Source organism: Rhinolophus sinicus, linkage group LG03, assembly GCF_036562045.2.
Source record: "Rhinolophus sinicus isolate RSC01 linkage group LG03, ASM3656204v1, whole genome shotgun sequence".
Lineage (NCBI taxonomy): Eukaryota > Metazoa > Chordata > Mammalia > Chiroptera > Rhinolophidae > Rhinolophus > Rhinolophus sinicus.
Genome location: NC_133753.1, coordinates 49,191,385 through 49,211,047, shown reverse-complemented (window position 1 = coordinate 49,211,047; position 19,663 = coordinate 49,191,385). Strand labels below are relative to the sequence as shown.

Genomic DNA, 19,663 nt, shown 5'->3' with positions numbered 1-19,663 from the left:
TACCTTAGGGCTAATGGAATTCAGTGGGTCACTGTTCCCTAGGGCACTGACCTGTTAAACTCTCTCACTGGAGTGGAAGATGCTGTGCAATTACTGCATCAGTGATGGGGGGCAGTGAGGGTGACAGAGGGCCTTTTCAGGACTCTTAAGATCACACCCTACAGATATTCACTTCTATCTCCTGGTTTGCCCAATCCTGTCAAAAACATAGTGGTCTGTTCATGTCTCTAGCTTGCGTTCAATTCCCATAGGAACCCTGCATTAACTAAGGAGAAACTGTGCACATCTGGAGGCGTCCAACTCTGACTCCTTCCAGAGTTGCCCATTCCTTAATCGGCACAAGCTTGCCGGGACAGCACATGGAAAGAGCTCATCAATTCTTCCATGATCCTCTGTCATTTTACGAAGCAATCAACTGAAAGGGTAGGGCCTAGACACTTCAAATTCCTACAAGAAGATGGGAGAAATTTCACAGAACACCCGAAAACTCCTGAAAGAAACATCAGTACTGTCGACAAACTCTTGCTTCTGTTCATTCATTATGTGATCCATCTATTAATTCATTCAGTAAACACGTACTTCATTCACAACACTGTAAGGCAATGCACATGTTGCCTTGGTAGTAGTTAGTATCTCTCTACTGTATTGCAGGCTTCTCAAGGTTGGGGACGAGGCCCTGTTCAATGTAGCACCACGCCTGGCGTATAGTAAGAGAACAAGTAGCTTGTGAATGAATGAACGAACAAACAAATTTAAAGATATCCCACTGAGCACATGACTACGTTAGAATTCAATCAAAGGTGGGGAGTGACATTTGTCTTGGACTTCTGCAGAACATTATCTACTTTCATCAATAGCTCCATATATTCATAAAATGGCATTTTTGTCTTTATTCTTTAACTTTCCATAATTATAAATGTAGTATGTACTTGCACTAAAATAGAAGGAATAGTTTGTTTATTTAGAAAATGCAGAAAAGATAGATTATTTTAAGGACAAAACCAATTGTCTATATTCTTACCAATACGCTAACAGTTACGAGAATTTTCTTCTAGTCTTTTTACTATATATACAAATTTACAAAGTTGGAATCATGCCATATTTACAATTCTAGATCTTGATTTTTTTCCACTTACATTATATTCTGAGCATTTTACCACATCATTAAATATAGTTTGAAAATGTTAAACGTAATGGCTGCATAACATTACATTATAGATCTTCAATTCTTAACTAATGCGGATTTATTGTTCTTAATAACGCCCCGAGTCACTGCGCAATCAAAATTGTTCCCAGGCTCCTATAACCATTTTAGTGGCTGATACTGATTGAAAACCTTTACAAAATGACAAATACTCCCAGGCAAGTAAAGCTGTTCAAAGTATGACTGGATCTAATCTTCAGTTTTTCCCTCCTCAAAGTTACTAATTCATACAAGCATGCTAATACCTTTGGAATGTTTATTCTCTTCAAGTTGGAAGCTCCAGGGTACACAAGAAAACAGGCACAGAGCATGATGAGAAACACATGGCAAGAGTCTAGCAGATTTACCAAAACTCAAGATTTACTTGGGCATGAGGGACCACACCTCAATTTAGGAACAGAAATAATTTATTTCTTTAGAGCAAAATGATTTTGCTAGAAAAAAAAAATCTTAAGTCATCAAGAAGAGAAACAATAATGCAAAGTAGACACACAGTCACACGCTTGTATCATCAGTGGAGAAACTGGGACTATCTGTGAGGTTATGATCACAGAGGAGGTGACGAAAGGCCTTTGCCAGTTTGCAAAACATTAACAAGTTGTGTCCCGGGCTCTCTTCTATGGAACAACTTGTTTCCAAAATTGTCATATTCTCTTTCGCTCTCCTTGGGTGCCATCCTACCCCAATCCAGTCTTCTTTGCCTTAAAACTGGAGTGTTCAATACACTGAATTTGAAATTCTAACTTACTAAGGTTTTGCATGGAAAACTCACTCCAGCACAGCCAAGACAAGGCTGGATGGCAAGTCTTGCAGGACAGAGCTGAGGACCCTCAGTACTGAGTGGCCACATCTGGGTACACTGGTTCCCTCCCCACAACATTTCAGCTTGAGGGTTGATATTACCTCCTAATAGCGTGGGTCATACAACAGACATTTTTCTCAAAGCTGGTCCAGGTGCCCACTAGCTAGTTAAATGGATAGTCTTCCCCAGAGGGCAGGGTTGAGGAGTCCTCAATTTCCTACAGCTGATAGACATCAAAACATGAAACTCTAGATCCATGTATTTGCCCCCACCTCATTTAGGTATTTGGGGGTGAAGTGGAGAGACACCCGCCCCTCCAGATGAATCTTCCTCAAGTACTTTTTCATCAAGTCGGTTCATAACTCCTGAACTCAAAACTATCCTGATGACCTACTAGAATGCATCTAAGTTTCCATATCTGGCCACAATGGTATCCTGCAATAAATTGTGAGGCTGTCACAAGAAACATGTGTGACTGATTAATACTTTAAAAAAAATTTTTATAAGCTAGTAGAATACAAGGTTAGCCCTGTAAAATATGCCTCCTGTTCTGGCAAAAGGGTGAAATTGCAGCTAATATGGTAGAATGTACACAAAGCGCATAGACTGACTTTCTGGGACAGTATTTGCAGAGCTACCATTAGTGATATAGCACCAGAAGTCACTCAAATGCTTGTTAACTTTTGTGAACACTACTCTGTTCTACCGACAAAAATATTTGTGCTATGGCAGATGGCCCAGTATCTATTACCCCCTTCTCCCATAGGAAAAAGACCTGAGTAGAGCACATGGCCACCCAGAATAAAGACATTTCTCAGCCTCCTTTGCAGCTATATGTGACCATGTGACTAAGTTCTAACAAATGGGATGTAACCATTAGTGAAGCATGCAAGTTTCAGGTGGGGCTCTAGAACTAGCATGACACCCACCCTTGTTTGCCAGGGACTTACCCGGTTTTACCATGAAACTCCCATGTCTGGGAAAATCCCTTAATTCTGAGCGAAAATGGAATGGTTGGTGCTATCTCCCCACTACCCTTTTATTCAGCCTGTTTCTTGGAAAATGGATAAGGTGGTGAGCCATCTTGGACATGTAGATGTCAGGAAACCCCAAGAATGGCACAAGGAGCAGGGGTCCATGACAACTTCACGTAGCACAGCTGCCAGACCAGCTCATACTTTCATGTGAAAGGTAAATCAGCTTCTTTCTAATTTCTTGACAGCTAATCTAACCACCAAGCTCCATCTCTTGTATCATTTTTGGCTATCATGATTTTGTCCTTTTCTGGAATCTGGCAACACCTATCTTGACGATACACACTTGATATGTAATCATTGACTTCTTTGTGTAGTCATTTATCTTATTACATGTTTAAGTTTTGTCTCTTGGGAAGAGACAGTGTGGTTAAGAAAACATGACTGGGGGTTTAGAAGGTCTAGGTTCAAGTTTGAGCTCAGCACTTGCTGCTTGGGTGGTCCTGAGTGACAGTTTCCTTATTTATAAGGTGGCAGTGATTATAATCCCTCCTCTGCCTATTCCACTGTGTTGTTGTGAGATTAGATACTATGAGAATACTTCATGAACCATCAAGCACCATAACCATGTCAATTGTTCTTGAGAATTGGTCCTCTCTAATATTCACCAGATATCCCTAGCAGGCTTACCACACAGTGCCAGGGATACAGTGAATAAGAGCTCCATGAATCCTTGTTGAATTAATAAAGGAGGGGGATAAAATGTAAAAACAACAGTTCCTTACATATTATGAAATTGTAAAGAATAAGGCTCTACCTGCACATCTACTCCTTCAAATGCAAAGAAGGTACAAAATATTGGGCATATATTAAGCTGAGGGCTCAGACACAAGTTTTTATTCATGAGTGGTTTAGGAGCCAAAATACTAACAATTCACGGCAATGAACCCTAAGTCAACAATACTAGAGAAACAGGGTTAGTTCCTACGAACAGGGGCACCACTCTTCTCAGCTTCAACTCTGTGTTCAGTACCTCAACACGAACATGAGGAAAAATAAAAAAGTCTCCAGATACATTTTATGTCAGGAAAGAAATGACTTCTACACAGCAAGCTGCAAAGAGAGTTGCTATTACCAGGTGCTCTATAGCTTACCAAGGTGATGACATTAAGTTTAAGACAAACTATTAATGGAAAGAGAAATGTGAGTAATTCTGGGAGAGCACTTAAGCAAACACCAATCGAAGGGTAAAAATCCCCGTGAAACCCATGGGGAAAGAAGAGAGAGGCAGCTTTAACCAACAGTTCCAACAATGGACCTGCTCCCATCACAGATGCAGAGCAAGAGAGAGAGCTATTTTGGTTACACCCAAGAGTGGTGCTTCCCAGACATAACTCATGCTCACCGAGGCTATGAGCTGGACCAAGCCACCCAATGCCACAAGTTCCCTTCATGTTCATCTTTTCCCTTTGCACCTCCTGATGCTATATTTTCCCTTGGGCCCCTCATCCTTGTAGGATTTCTTCCCCCAGAAGAGCTATCTTTGTCCTCAGAATAGGAGCCAACAAACTCAACATCACTGAGCTACAAATGATTGACAGTTATTTTTTCCCAGAAATATTTAGAATTGCAGTATTTAGAAATATTTAGAATTTCCAGGGAATGGACTTGTCATTGTGGAGCTCAAGTGTGTCCACACGGCCGGGGTGTGAGTGGCATCATAAGGGAAGGTGGTTTTGGAGGGAGCGAGGACCCCAATATCTTCAGAATAACATCATTTGGCTGCTCTTTGCTGCCTTTCCACAAAGTGGGACCAGAACACTGCACACAAATTGCTCTGATCAAATCAAGGGGCCCTAAAGGAGATCAGGCTTGGCTTAAAAGCTCTTGGGCTATGAGTTAATAAGAATTTTAATAAAAATGGAAAGTATAGCCCTGGGCCGTGGTACAATATCTCTCCGGGTTGCTGGTGTTCTATCAGTCAATCATATAATCTTTCTGATGTTTGTAAAGTGGAGAGGGTAAGTGAAAATTGTGTGGGCCAAAGAAGGTTTCAAAAACAACGTGCAGAAAGATCAGCTCTCTGATTGGCCCTCCCAGGGCTTGAGACATATCTGAAAGTGAAGTCTTTCCCACAAGATAAAATACCAATAAAAACAACCTATGCCCAACACGCTTCACATAACAAAGCAATTTCTATACACATTTAGTTGTCATGACAACCTGTGATTCCAGTTTATTATTATAACCTATTTTACAGATGAGGAGGCTGAGGGTCAGAGAGATGGTGTGGGGGGGAACCTGATCCCATGTCTTCTGAGTCCTACCTCCTTCCACAAATTCCTCAGTTGGTTGTTTATATTTTAAACTCGAACTGTTTCATCACTACAGTGCCATGGTTCAGCTCACTGTCCTCAGATGCAACCTAGAAGATGGCTGGTCTGTGTCATTTAATTCACCTCCAAAGGTAGGAAAAAACGATTAATCCTTTTTTCACTTCTAAAACTTAGCATTGAGATGAAAATTTACTACTAATTTAAAAGTAAACAGCCTTCCTGCTGTTTATCTGTTTTTGTCTAAAGGACTGTCAAGTTCTGTGGTATTTAAGGTACAGTTCAATACCTAGGGTCACTTATCTACTCCATCATAGTGACCTTTGTTAATATGGCCACCAATGGGTATATTTCTGACAGTGAAACTTTGATCATAATAGTTGATAGGCAAGATTGGCTTAAAAGGATATATTTTTTTAAATAAATGGCATTCAGCAAAAAATATAGATGACATGTGACGCTTGCTTAGCCAGAACACGCTTCTATAAATGCCAGCCCATGTGAAAGGCACATTCCTGTAAGAACTATCACGTGGTTTGAAACATCACTTAAAAATTGGTGCTGGCCCATTTTGCTTTATGTGCCGCCTAAGAGAGGACACAAAACAGAGACTGGTCACCCTTGCTCTTCATTTTTCTCACACTGATAATGACAGATGAGAAGAGATTTGAAAAGTTACCCTGGTTGTCCTGGAACCTCTCTGACCATTCTTTTTTCATCAGCAGGAAAGCCGGGAATCTTTCCTCACTCTGCCTCCTTCATCACAGCTCGCGTGCTCGTCCCTAAGTCCTCAAGGGTTTATCTGCCCTCCCGCCCTGACTGCCCTAGGTCAGGTCCTCCATGGCTCTCATCTAGCCCACACCCCACAACCCTGGTGGACACTGCAGCCAGGGGGCATCTAACAGGGAAATCTGAGCAGGACCTTCCCTACTGAAAAACCCTTCTCTGCCTCCCTATGCAAGTACAAAATCCTTACCTTGACTTTTAAGGCCTTCTATAACCTTGTCTTTTGCCCTTTCCTCGGGATGTGGGAGGTTAGAGGCAGATCCCAAACCCGAGCCCGGCACACTTATCTTCCATCTTGAATGCTTGTCACAAAAACCATTTCTTGCTGCTTCTTTTTCCTAGCCCATATTTCCTATTTTTTTTTGTCATTGCATTGTAATTGGGAAATTAAGGGACTAGGAAAGAAAAATGAAGCCGATTTGACTGGGGTGATTCCAGGTAAGAAATGAGCTTGGCTAACACAAGCTCATCCACAGGTGGGGCTCTAATAATTATGCAGCAATGAGGATGCCCATATATCAATCAATAGGCACTGCGCGCTGCCAACCCCACCCCTCCTTGCACACGTCAACACAGGCTTGGTAGCATGTACTACAAGGTCAACATGTGAAAAACAAAAATCAAGGAAATAGCGATCTCCGTCCCTGCCTTCCATGGGGAGCCTGTCTGGAGTGTCGTGATGCACCCACTCTGAATCATGCCTCATGCCGCCTGCCACAAAGTTACAGACAGCACACCATTCACTCCTCTAAAGAGCTAATTGGGGGCACAGTCTTCAGTCTCCATTTGCTCTGAAATCACAAAGGGCCCCATCAAATAAGTTAGCATCTGATTGTTTCTATTCACGATGCCCGAAACCTGGATATCTAGAAACCTCTGGAAGCAACTAACTGTTCACTTTGTATGCAGGCCTTTGGCATTGTGAAGGTACAGCCTTAGGAAAAGGGACAGGGGCTGCGTCCCTCATCTTTGTGTCCTTGTTCTCTATCTAGCACAGGGGTTGGCAAAAGAAACGTCCACGGATGCTAGAGAGGGGACCTTACAAACAAATAACCTAGACCATGTAGTGGAGTACAGCTCAGCCTCCAGATCTTTCAAGGTTTGGCTACCCAGCTCTTCTCTGAATGGAGAATCTGTTCTGATTGCCCATGTCGATCTTTGAAATTTGCTGGAGACTTCATAGTCTCTGGGATGATCTCACCCCACTGTCTCCTCTGACACTGTCCCTCTTCCCATCACACTGCTTCACAGGAACCATACCCCACACCTACCAATTACCAACACCTAGAAAGCACGTGCAGTTTTCATCCCCCACCCCTCAGGCCCGATCCCCACCTGCTGATTTCAGCCTGGCCTGGCCTGTAGAGTCCTGGACCTTTTATCACTGAACACAAGTTGACCAAGACGGGTCCTGGGTGTGGGATTTTACTCAGGCCGTGACTGCAGAGCACCAAGCATACGGAACATAATGGAAAAGAACAAAGCTTTCCAACTGTTTCTAAACATCCAGATGTCTGGCTTGGAGAAGGGGTAACATCCTGGCACCTGCCCTGTCGACCACAGCGTGCCGGCCAAGCAGAACGGCAGCAGGTCAGGGGCCCGGCTGACTGGCGCCTCGTGCTACCCATGGAGTCACAGCCCTGCATCCAATGCCACCTTGTCTCTGTGCAGGGTGAAATCTGGCCCGCAGACTACAGACGTGAAGCCTCTCCTTCTGGAAGTTTCCTTTAGAAAAGAAGCAAGAGGGGCAAGAAGGATGGAAACAGAACTCTGCTCACAACAAACCCCAGATATAGACATAATACAATGAAGGGCCTCATACTCGTAGGTGTCAAAAGTGTGGCCAGGTCAAGGTTTCTCTCTCTGCTTTCAGTTCCCAGGGAACACAATTTAACCAAAACCCCCATGAAAAAAAAACCTCAGTGTCTCCTGGTTCTAACTCAGTTCCCCCTGGAAGTTTTTCTTCTTTTTCTTGCAAGAGACCATTTGGATTTCCTTCTGATCATCCCTGAAAACCTTCATTTAACACATATTTATTAAGTGCTTATGTGTTAGGCATTGTCAGCAGAGCATCTCCTGCCTTTCATGAACACAATGACAAAAAGACTAAGTAATAATTATATTAATGATGAAAATAGTTGCTAACACGTTTTGACCCTTTATGTGTCTCTTTATTGTATTATTGAATAACCTCTTTATTTGTATTTTTCATTTACCTTATCAAACCACTCTAAAAATAAATATAATTATCATTTCCTTGGAAGCTCAGAGAGATTAAGTAATTTGCCCAAAGGCACGCAGCTTATAGAGAGTGGATCCAAAATTTGAATCTAGATCTGAGTCTAGAGACCATACACGAAACCACTGCATGATATTAGCACACAGCTGCCCAGTGCTTGTGGCAGAGAAGACCTGGGTCTGCACAGTGACATCACACCTTTGGGAAGCACCATTCATGGGATTATTTGAGACCAGCATCTGTAAGAGCATAGCTCTGTAGGATACAAGGAAATGACACCCCCCCCCCCCACCCCCTGAAGCTGTGAGACAAAAAGACCCTGTCCTGGGCTCACTCAGAGACACTAGAAATACAGGAGGAAAAAATCCTGTATAGTGATGGGCTATGCATGTTTTTGTGTCACCAGTGATATCTAATATGGAAGCTGGCAGGAGGTGATCTTACATGTTTGCTGCTTGCTGAATAACAAACACATTTCAAAAGCTAAATGGAGAAGGAGGATGCCCAGACTGGAAGCAGACGCACTAACAGTCAGATTCCGTTGTGGTCAGCAGGTGGAGGCAGGAGAGTCCTCCTCATAGGGGGAGCGTCCAAGGGACGTGAGCTGTGACCCCAGCAAGGGGGCTCAGTGTGTAGCGCCGACTTTGAGATGGCTCCCAGTGGGAGGAGGGTGGACTGGGGCTGCACCAGCAATTAGAACTGCTTCCTGGATGACAGATGCAGCCAGTTGCTGCCTTAACATGGGGACCTTGGTTTCCACTGTCAGCCTTATTCTGCGGTGGTCCATTCCAGCCTAGGAGAGCCTGCTCATGGTGGGAAAGAGGGTGGTGCCTGTTCCTGTGACTCACTGGCTCCAGGCGCCTTGTTCTCTCATCCAGATCCTCGGAAATTGTCCTAGAGGGTTCTGTGGCATCCCTGGGAGGGTAGGGGTGGGGGGTGGAGACTGGGGGCTTGGCATGAGGCTGGGTAAAGTCAAAACGTCCCAGGTCCTTAGGTTGGATTAGGTCCATCTAACTGCAAAGCCAAGCTCTTTGCACTTAATCTATAAGTCCCTGAACACTGGATTCAGAGGTTTGACACCTAGAATCTTGCTCCAGACCTAAGCTGCAGTGACCTGTCCTGGGAGTTAGTTCAGTCCTCTGGGCCTCAGGGTTCCCATTAGGAAGAGGATTGCAGAGCTAGATGTCTGCCCAGCTGCCTGCCCTCTCCAGCAGGGCCCCTGCACATGTACAGCCATGGCCAGACTATGGAAGAGGAGGGAAGGTGCTCGGGGTTAAACAGCACAACTTCTCACCTTGCACCTCTCTGTCTGTCCCAGGAATGGGTGGGCCTAGATTCCGGTCTGTGCCGAGGGGATGCTTTCAGTATCTCCCAGACCCTGAGTCTGTGGCCCAGCAGCCTGCCTGACAAAGCAACCTGCCTGTGAGCACTGTGGTAACTGCCCTCGAAGCCTGACCGGCTAGAGCCCAGCCGATGGTTTTTTGTAAGCTGTTACCCAAAAAAAGCAACGCTAAGTTGGGTGTAGAGATAACTATCTCTGCGCTGTCACACCACAGGGGAGGGAGGGTGGTGATCATAGCACCTTCTTCCTCAACAATAATACCTTACGGAAGCCAGAGAAACTTGGGCATTGAAAGTAAAAAAAAAGCGTTTACTGCACTTACCAAATGCTGAGTGACTCCCAGTTAGCATTTTTCAGCAGAGACCTGCACGAAACAACTTTGTCTTGTTTTCTCCCTGTGCCACCTAGCAACTGACCCCGTCTGCAGAAAGCACACTTGCTCAGAGACTCCATACATTCTGCGGTGGCTGTGGACTCGCTCAGGGGCCTCAGGCATGGCAAGGTGCCCTCACAGACCTGCTGGGTTCTGAAACCCTGAGGAATCTGGGGCTGAGTGATTCTGTGCTACTAGAGAGAAAGAAAGAGGAAGCAAAGCCACAAGCTGGATGGCTCTGTGGCAGCCGCCGCCACCGCCATCCAACCAGCAGGTCACCTGGCAGTACCTACAGGCGATGGGTTTCTCCGTCTCTCTCCCTTTCTGTTGCTCTTTCTTGCTTTTTCTCTCTCCCTCCCTCTCATCCTTTCCTGGGAGTTGTACTCCTTCTGGAGAAGGAGGCACCTGCTTTTGCTTCTTCCATTACAAAGAAAAGAAAGATTAAAAATACCATTGAGAAATCCCCCACTGTTATTCTGGAAGTTAGAAAAGAGGTCAAAGAATCTGGTTTTTCTGTCCCTTTGGGAGGGATTCTTGCCTCAAAAGGGGCTCGGGTTAGAAATGATAGGATCTTAATTTTAAGGCCAGGAGTGGATATTTTGGGACTAAACAGCCCCCGCTTTGTCAGTCACTTTATACCTCATTCTGTACTTCCCCCTCTCCTTATTCTATTTCCTATCTCTTCTTTTCTTTGGTTATTACTATTTCAGTTCATTTTTACTTATGAGAAAAGCACAAACCACCCAACTCTGTCAGATATAAAACCATTTCAAACCCTTTTTGGACAAAGCAAGACACAAATATATAAACCATCAATGAGCCAAATGCCACCCTTGGGGTTTTGGGACCTGGGTCAAGTGACCCAAGATAATAGGTCTCCCCTACCCTCCAGGCAGCAGCACCGTCCTGCCTCCCCTCACACCTCAGTGTGGGTGAGCGCCATCCTTGGTGTATCTCAAAACACATCTTTGAGTCCCCCTTCATTCTCCTGTCCTGTCTCCAAGCTGACTGCCCACCTCTTCCTCCTCAGCCACCTTCCTTTCTAAAGTTCTGCAATCTGTTTTTTTCCGTTCAATTCCCTCTGCCACTCCCCTGGGCCCCCATCCACTTTGCCTGGCCAATGACAGAGGCCCCTCGCCAATAGCCCTTCTTTCTTCCGATGCCTCCCAAACTGATGACAGGTAGAGATTTCCCCCCAACACCAATTTGTTTAATGCCATTCCCTGATGGAGGACCTTCGTGGGCTGCCCACAGGCTGCAGGAGAAAGTCCCAATTCCTCGCCTTGGCAGACAGCAGCCTCTACCTCCTGGCCCTAACTTACTTTCCTAGACAGTAATAATAAGAGAGTTGTTTAAAAAGCTACCACTTGTGGGACACTTACTATATGTCAGGCACAGTGTTAAGTGCTTTATCTGAGTTCATTCTCATGAGAGTCCTCTGAAGTCCTTCACAGATGAGAAAATGAGGCTCCGAGAGAAGTAACTGGAAAGGTGGACAGCGAGTCGGTGGTAGGCCCAGCATTTGAACCCAGGTCTTACGGTATCAAAACCCACGCGTATGACCGTCATCTCTCTCCACTGTCCCTTCTATCTGAACGGGGGTGCCCCACACTGCAGCTAACGTGCCCCTGGCCTCTGCCCTCCACACAAGTCTTGGGCTACCCCCTCCAAAACCCAACCCGGGACCTGGTGCATAGGAGCCTTAAGGCACCTTCAATGCATATGAATTGAAAATTCTCAGTCTTCAAAGTAGAAAATAGGGTGAAATGCACCCTGGGAGGCTTTGAGTGGACAGGCAGTGGGAGCAGGCCCACCGCTTTGCAGGGGAGACTGGTGGTGGAGGACTCTGGTTGTATTCACTTGAGGTGTAGGTTCTTTTTTTTTGTTTGTTTTAACTGGACTTTATTGGGAGACAGTGTATAATTCCAGGATTTTTTTTTCCAAGTCAAGTTGTTGTCCTTTCAATCTTAGTTGTGGAGGGTGCCATTCAGCTTCAAGTTGTTGTCCTTTCAGTCTTAGTTGTGGAGGGTGCAGCTCAGCTCCCGGTCCAGTCACTGATGCTAGTTGCAGGGGGCGCAGCCCACCATCCCTTGCGGGAGTCGAACCCGCAACCCTGTGGTTGAGAGGATGCGCTCCAACCAACTGAGCCATCTGGGAGCTCAGTGGCAGCTCAGCTCAAGGTGCCATGTTCAATCTCAGTTGCAGGGGGCGCTGCCCACCATCCCTTGCGGGAGTTGAGGAACTGAACCTGCAACCTTGTGGTTGAGAGCCCACTGGCCCATGTGGGAATCGAACCGGCAGCCTTCGGAGTTAGGAGCATCGAGCTCTAACCGCTTGAGCCATCGGGCTGGCCGTGAGTTGTAGGTTCTTAAACTGTGTCCTGTAGCTGCGGCCATCTCGCTCACACGCCTTTTCGACTGCCTGTTTCCTTCATGAAGCTCCATCCCTAGGAGGTGTTCTCCAAAGTTCCAAACCCAAGGACTACACAAGCAGGAAGCTTGAGTTCCGATTTCCCCTTCCCCTGCTGTTTTACTGCAGGGAGCTGGAGGAAGGGTGTCCTCATTGGGCCACAGGGTGATTTTTTTGTCACACACACACACCCCAAACCCTAGAGCCTCTAGTTAATATGAAATATTTCTTGGTCAGACTCTTCCATCATAGATCACTTTGACTTCCTAAAAATTAAAGAGGTAAGGCAGACTCAGAGGCAGCAGAGGCCCCTTAGAAGCCAGAGTCCAGTCCCTCATTTTGCGGATGAGTTCATTGGAGCCTGGAGGGAAATTACTTGTCCAAGATCACTCAGAGAGAGAGTGGCAGAGCCCAGACAAGACTAGGAGTCCCAAGTTTCCCAGGCCTAGAACACTTCCTCTGACCTGGCAACTTTACAGGTACAACCACACAAACCAAAACTGTTCCTATTATGGGGGTCACAGTTAAGTGTCCACTGGCTTCCCCAGGACCACATGAGACATCAAAGCAATTCTTCTCATGTGTTTTTCAAGTTGTTAGCAGGTGTCAAGGACACTTTAAAGATTCACTCTCTGACTATGGCAAGCCAGGAACTAGGAGGGTGAGGTCACTTGTGAAAAGCAAAGCCACCGGCTGAGTCAGACCAGTGACGGACTCATAGGCACAGCCTTGTCTGGCTGTAGAAGACAAAGCTCCTCACTGTGGTCCCTGAAGGACTACTCATGATTTTCCTAGGGTCTCTGCTGCACTCACTGGGTTTAAATCTTTAAGCATAAACCAAGCGCTAAACCTCCCAGGACGATGCACAAAGTCCTTCCTGAGCTGGACCAGTCCATCTTCCTACATCCTCGCTGCATATACCTCCTCTGCTCAAGCCACACAAAACAAAGCCCACTGTTCACATCTTCATTATTTCTTTGGCTATTCCCTTTGCTGAGACTACTTTCCCCTCTTGACCTGCCAACTTGTACTTGACTTTGAATAGGAAGTTTAAATGCTTGCTTCTTTTCATAGACTCCCTTGGCCCTTCCTTCCTCGTCCCCCCACCTCTCTCCCCTCAGAACTCCATTCGTGGCACCTTCTTGGCCCTTCTGGGATTGAATTCTAGCTATTTGTTAACATGTTCTCTCTCTACGGCTATATCGAGAATCGCTCAGGACAGTATCTCAGTCAGATGCATCTTTGTACCCTGAGTAGCTAGGTCAGTTCCTGGCACATAGAGGGAACAACAGAATTACCAGCTTAAATAGAAATGTGTCTGCTTAAGGAAAACTTTGCACTGAATTTCCAAGTGGAAAAGCCAATGAAGGCTTTTTTTTTTTTTTTTTTAAGAGTACAGCAAAAGCCTCATTATAGGTAAATGGTAAATTATCACTTTACCAGCTGCCACCACAAGCCAAACTCCATATGTGCCTGAGTGCACATGTGTGCGTGCACACACACACACACCCAGGAACTGGGTGCTCTTTGGCCCAGTGCAGCAAAGAAGATAAGATCACCAGGCTGCAACAGAGGTAAGCCACGTGACGATGTGGGTAACCCCAGGCATAAATGATACCCTCGGCAAGGCCCAGAGTAAATCTAACCACATCATCTTTTCATGAAACAGACATGAAAAAGTACGACTGAAACAATTACAAAAAGGGTGGTTTAATGCCTTCTTGCCTCGATGGTATCAAAGCCATTAACACTGGGGCCACACTTGGGGAAACAATTCTCTACGATAAGGAGATGAGCTATCTGCTCAAGAGCATGTGCAGGAAGCCAAGGTAACTGGGCAACACATAACGAAACGGTTTGTGGCCAATGAGCCGTCTACATCAAAGTGTCCCCAGGTGGCATGAGTTGTGTAAGCGAAGGAAACCGAACCTGCCCTGGTCTCAAGGTGAAGCCTTTGTGGGTGCCAATCTGTGTGTGTGCGTGTGTCCTCCCTAAACAGTATGGCTAAAGTGAAATTCACAGCTCCCCCCACTGTGGCTGAGACTGTTATAAAACAAAAAGGTTGAAAAGGTGAGACTTGTTGTCATGCAGCAATTTGAAGTCGCTTTCCAGTGACTCCACCTGCCATGTGACTCACTTGCTGAGTGGCCAGTGTGCTACACTAATGCAAAATGAGAACCAACATTGATTGCTCAGTACATCCCAGGAGATACTGAGTTTCGGCATCATGCTATTCTGATATAGTTAGGTCTGGATTCTCTATGAGCCACAGAAAGGATGTTTCTCCTCTCCAAAGCTCTGCTCACGCCTGGTCCATGTTTCACTGCAACAGGATTCCCTCCATCAGTCTTCCCCCTTTTCAGTTCCCCAAGCAATCCTTCCATGATTCTTTAAGGTCCCCAGAACTATAGAATGTGGCAGCTGGGATGAGCTGTAGGGCATTTAGATCCCAAACTTCAGGCTCAAAATTTTGTGAATGAATGTCAGCTCTGCATTAGTCAGTGCTCTTAGATTTGTAAGTTTCTTAACCTAAACTCAGCTTCTTCGTCTATAAATTGGGACGAACAGAACCTGCCTCCGAATTACGTTTGCTTAGAAATAGATGAGTTAATTGATGTAGAAAACATAGCACAATCATGAGCATAAAGGTAGACCTCACTATATGTAGTTATTATTTTTACCACCATCATAACCCATTTAAACCCTCTCAATTTCTAGAAGAGGATCCTGAGCTCCAGAGAGGTAAGGTAGGTGACTTGTCCCAAGGGAATAAGTCTTGGGTAATCCAGTTGTTATTGCCTCTGATAGACAATGACTAGATTGAAGGTAGCAGCACACGTAAGTGTCTGAATTAGTGGCAGAACTCAGCTCTACTGATTTCCAGGCCAGAGCCTGACCTGGTGTACTTCACTGATACCATGTGCTGTTATTTTGCATTGCACAGTTATTTTTTTCCAACCAGGTCTTAAGTCTCTAGAAAGTAGGGATCTGTGCTTCTTAAGTCCTCTCTAGAGTGTAGTACTTCACAAGTATTGGATAAATATTTGCTAATTAGCTGATTGCAAAGATAGCTGCTGAATTTCAAGGCAACAGGTTTCTAGCCATAACTGCTTCTCCCCTCACACTATCATGTCCTTATAATTGTGGAAAACTCATCCTAGAAGGACTTGTGCTAATGTATTTACAGAGGGAAACATTTCACCCCTTTTTGGAATGCAGATAGAGATTGCTCCAGATTGCAGGCACACTAATTAGAGCCATTCTAAAGCCCCAAAGCATTCACCCAGGGCACCTTTGTCCCTGCATGTTAGACTTTTTGTCACTACATGTCAAAGTGGCCAAGTTGCCTTTTGATGGGGCTACTGGTACCCACAGCCCAGATGTCAGGGTTGAGATGACAGCCCACAGAATCCATCATCAGAAGGGAACTCGGCACCAGCCCTTCTCCTGAAAGCTGAGTGTTCTGTGTAGATTATTGGCCTTAAATGGGATATTCTAATAAATATTGCTGTTATGTTTATTGTCGTGCAGTATTGAATATGCTTTTCATAAGTTGGCCTTTATGCAAACGACCATGACCTACATGTTTAATTCAGATTTTTATTTTCTGTTGCATATGCCCTTTTAATTTAATATCATTACAAAAAAAATCCAAATGGATGCATGTGACATTCTACTGGTCCTAAGCTTTTGGGGCTAGACTTTTGTGTTTAATATTGAGGTAAAAGCAAGAGCACAAGAAAACATGGGTGTAGCTTGGAAGTGCCTGGGGTATAGTTCTTTCCCTAGCAACTGATACCCTCACATTGCTTAACTGAATTTTTCCTGTTCTTGACCTCTGCCCTTGTTTTTAGTAATATTGGTATAGTGAGTTGAATACATGGCCATGTCTATAGAGAAACGAGAAAAATCTGGCTTTGGCTAAAACACCCTCTGAGGATTAAAGGTATGAGGGATTGATACAAAGGTGAACTTAAAGACCAATCACATTCATAGAGACGGGAGTTCCTTAGGGGATCCAGCCAGGCAAGAGTCCACCCAGGGTCTGGGGTCCCATCATCCCCATCAGGGGAAATATTCTTTCCTAGAATCTTCTATTCCATCCTTCATTTCCTGTGGCCTTCTCAGAGACTCCGCAGTTAGGGATAGGTAATGGGAATGACATGTTCCCCACACTCTGTGAGACACCCCACTGTTCACTGCTTTTTCAAACACAGCCTGAGAAGACTTTGCACAGAGCTCTGAGGACAGTGTCTGGACAAGCACTATCCAAAGGGGTCGCCCCAAGTGGTTGCCACCGGTGGCTGTTGAGCGTTTGAAATATGGCTAGTCCCAACTGAGCATAAAACATACACCAGATGTTGAAGATGTAGTATTAATAAAAAAGGAAAAAAAAAGAAAAATATTGCATTAATATGTTTTTTATATTGATCACATGGCGAAATGATAGTATTTTTGATGTCTTGGGTTAATTATTGTTTTATTAAGATTAATTTCCCATTTTCTTTTTACTTTTTTTTTTAATTTAATTTTATTAAATTTATTGGGGTGACAATTGTTAGTAAAATTACATAGATTTCAGGTGTACAATTCTGTATTACATCATCTATAAATCCCATTGTGTGTTCATCACCCAGAGTCAGTTCTCCTTCCATGACCCAGCAATCCCTCTCCTGGGTATCTACCCAAAAAATCTTTTTACTTTTTAAAATATGGCCACCAGTACATTTAAAATGAGAAATGTGGCTCGTGTTACAGTTCTACTGGACAGCACTGCTTTAGATGATGACCAGAAAAACCATCTCCATTCAAGTATGGATCAATCCAGTGACAAACATAACTCTCAAGTCCTCTGCCAGCTCCTATAGCTCTCAGAATGAAATTCATGTCCACGCCCTGGCACCTGGGATGCTGAGGTACCTGCGCCCTACCTACCCCTCCAGCCTTCCTCTGGCTGCTCACTTCAGTCATGCTGACATCGTCCTCCAGAACCGCAGGCTTGCACCAGGTTCAGGGGCTTTGAAGACTGTTTGCTCTATCTGAAATGCTTTTCCCTCGTGTTTTTATCATCTGGGCCTCACCTCCAAAGTTATCGCCTCAGAGCTTCCTTCCCTTCCTTCCTTCCTGACAGAATAACAGCCCTCCCACCACCCCAAAGACATCCACATCCTAACGCCTGTGATTACATTACCTTACATGGCAAAAGGGACTTTACAAATAGGATTACATTGTGGATTTGGAGATGAGGAGATTCTCCTGTATTATCCAGCAGGAGATGATTATCCCAATATCATCACAGGGGTCAGTATAAGGAAAAAGGAGGAGGCAAGAGAATCAGCGTCGGAGCAGGAGATGTGAGGACACAGAGATCAGGGAGATGCAGAGCCAAGAGCCAAGGAATGTAGGCAGCCTGCAGAAGCTGGAAAAAGCAAGAATTTTTTGAATTCTTGTTCCTGAGAGCCTCCTGCCAATCCATTTTAGACTTCTGACTCCCCGAACTGTAAGATAATAAATTTGTATTGTTTTAAGCCCCCCAACTTGTAATGTGACAGCAACAAAAGGAAACTAATACACCTTCCAATCTGAGAAGAAGTATCACCCAGCTGCTCTATTCTATCCTTCTAGGTTATTCTTTTCATATCATTTACTGCTATCAGACAGTAGCTAATTTATTTGCTAACTTGTTTACTTATTTATGTTCTGTCTCTCCTGAATAGAATGTGAGCTCCTCGTGGGCAGAGCCCTCCTTTGTTGTGTTGACCGCAAGGTACTCTGCCTTTTGACCTAGTGCCCGGCAGGTAGTAAATGCTCCTTGATATGAATAAATGGTTGATGAACGAATGAATGAATGAATGAATGACAACTGGCTATTGACAAGCTTTACTTTCGACCAATTGGATGTCATCTGAACACTTTTAGAGGAAAAGTGTACCCAAGGAGGTGAAATGAGCAATGCTGATAGATACTGGAGAGTGCTTACTATTTACAAGGTACCATGATGGTGCTGCAGATATACAAAGAATTCGATGGTCCTGTCCCTCCTCTGTAGAGAGACATGCGTGGGCACATGATAAAACCATGGCCAGTGGGAGGTGTTAAATGGTTGGGGTCAAACGAGTAGTGGGGCATCAGGTATAAGTAGTAGTGTGCTGGTAAACCAGCTCCCAAAACCACCACAACTACCTGATTTGCAGTGCTTGCTCATTTCTGTGGTGTAAATACTCCTACAACGGCTGATTTCAAGCTACCATTGTACTGTCTCTGAACACGGCATTGGGAAGAGCCATCCACAAGTAGGGTCTTGTTGAGAAGGTAGGATTTCAACTGCACTTAGAAGAGTTGGTGGGATGAGGAGATGGCCTCAGGGAGAGGGCAGGAGGCATGGTGCACACAAAGGCAAGAATCTCTTCAGGGCTGGTGATGTGGGGTCTCAATGGCCCTTGTGGCTCAAGTGGGTTTCTTGTTATTGAAACAAACAGAAATAAGCAACAAACAGAAAGCATCATGAAGAAGGCTGCCCAGAAAGATGCAGGAGCAGAGACTCTTACTGCCAGGAAGACCCTGATGATTTTCCAGCCCAGAACTAATGTTGTGACACATGGGGTAGAGCTAAGAACTTAGGCTACATAAGCTCAGTCCCAGTTCACTGAGCTGGTTATAGCACCCCCAGACCTGAACCCAGGCTGACACCCTTACTCATTCTGCCTCTCATACGTTTGATTGATACGACACATACCTCCCTGTGGTCCTTGCATAAAGAGGAGCTATCAAGTGAACTTAGGACAACCCACTTAAGGTTCCCAAACTAACCGTGCTTAAAATTCCCACCCTCATCCAGGAGTCATCCGCTCTAATTTGCAAGCGTGAAACATTTGACTCTGAGGATCTTAGGGGTGGTACTTAAGAAGTTGGTGTGTGGGATCCGATGGTGTCTGGATTCAAATCCTGACTCTACCACTTCCCAGATGAGTGACACTGGGGAGGTGACTTGATCTCTCTAGACTTTAGGATCCTCATGTGTAAAATGGGGGTAATAACAATATCTTCCTCAGAGGGTTTTGTGAGGACTACATGATACGTGAAAGATACCCCGCATACCCGGGGCCTGAAGATGCACACGGTGCCAATAATGTCAACATCATGTTTTCCCCTTTCCAAGGCCTTGCAGACACAACCTAATTTCCAACGCTAATTTCCTCAA

At 44.9% G+C, this 19,663-nt stretch overlaps 1 protein-coding gene across 3 annotated transcripts in view; it reads right to left on the bottom strand.

Moving 5' to 3' along the window:
• The window catches only part of RORA (RAR related orphan receptor A), a 687,196-nt gene that overhangs the window by 309,960 nt on the left and 357,573 nt on the right, over positions 1-19,663 (bottom strand). The window contains exon 1 of one of the 3 annotated variants that reach the window (XM_074327647.1): positions 10,003-10,045. The exons of the other annotated variants lie outside the window; for them this stretch is intronic. Within the exon in view, the coding sequence (XP_074183748.1) occupies positions 10,003-10,030 (28 nt within the window). The 5' untranslated portion in view covers positions 10,031-10,045. Of the gene's footprint in view, positions 1-10,002; positions 10,046-19,663 lie in introns of those variants that run through there. 3 annotated transcript variants of the gene reach the window in all.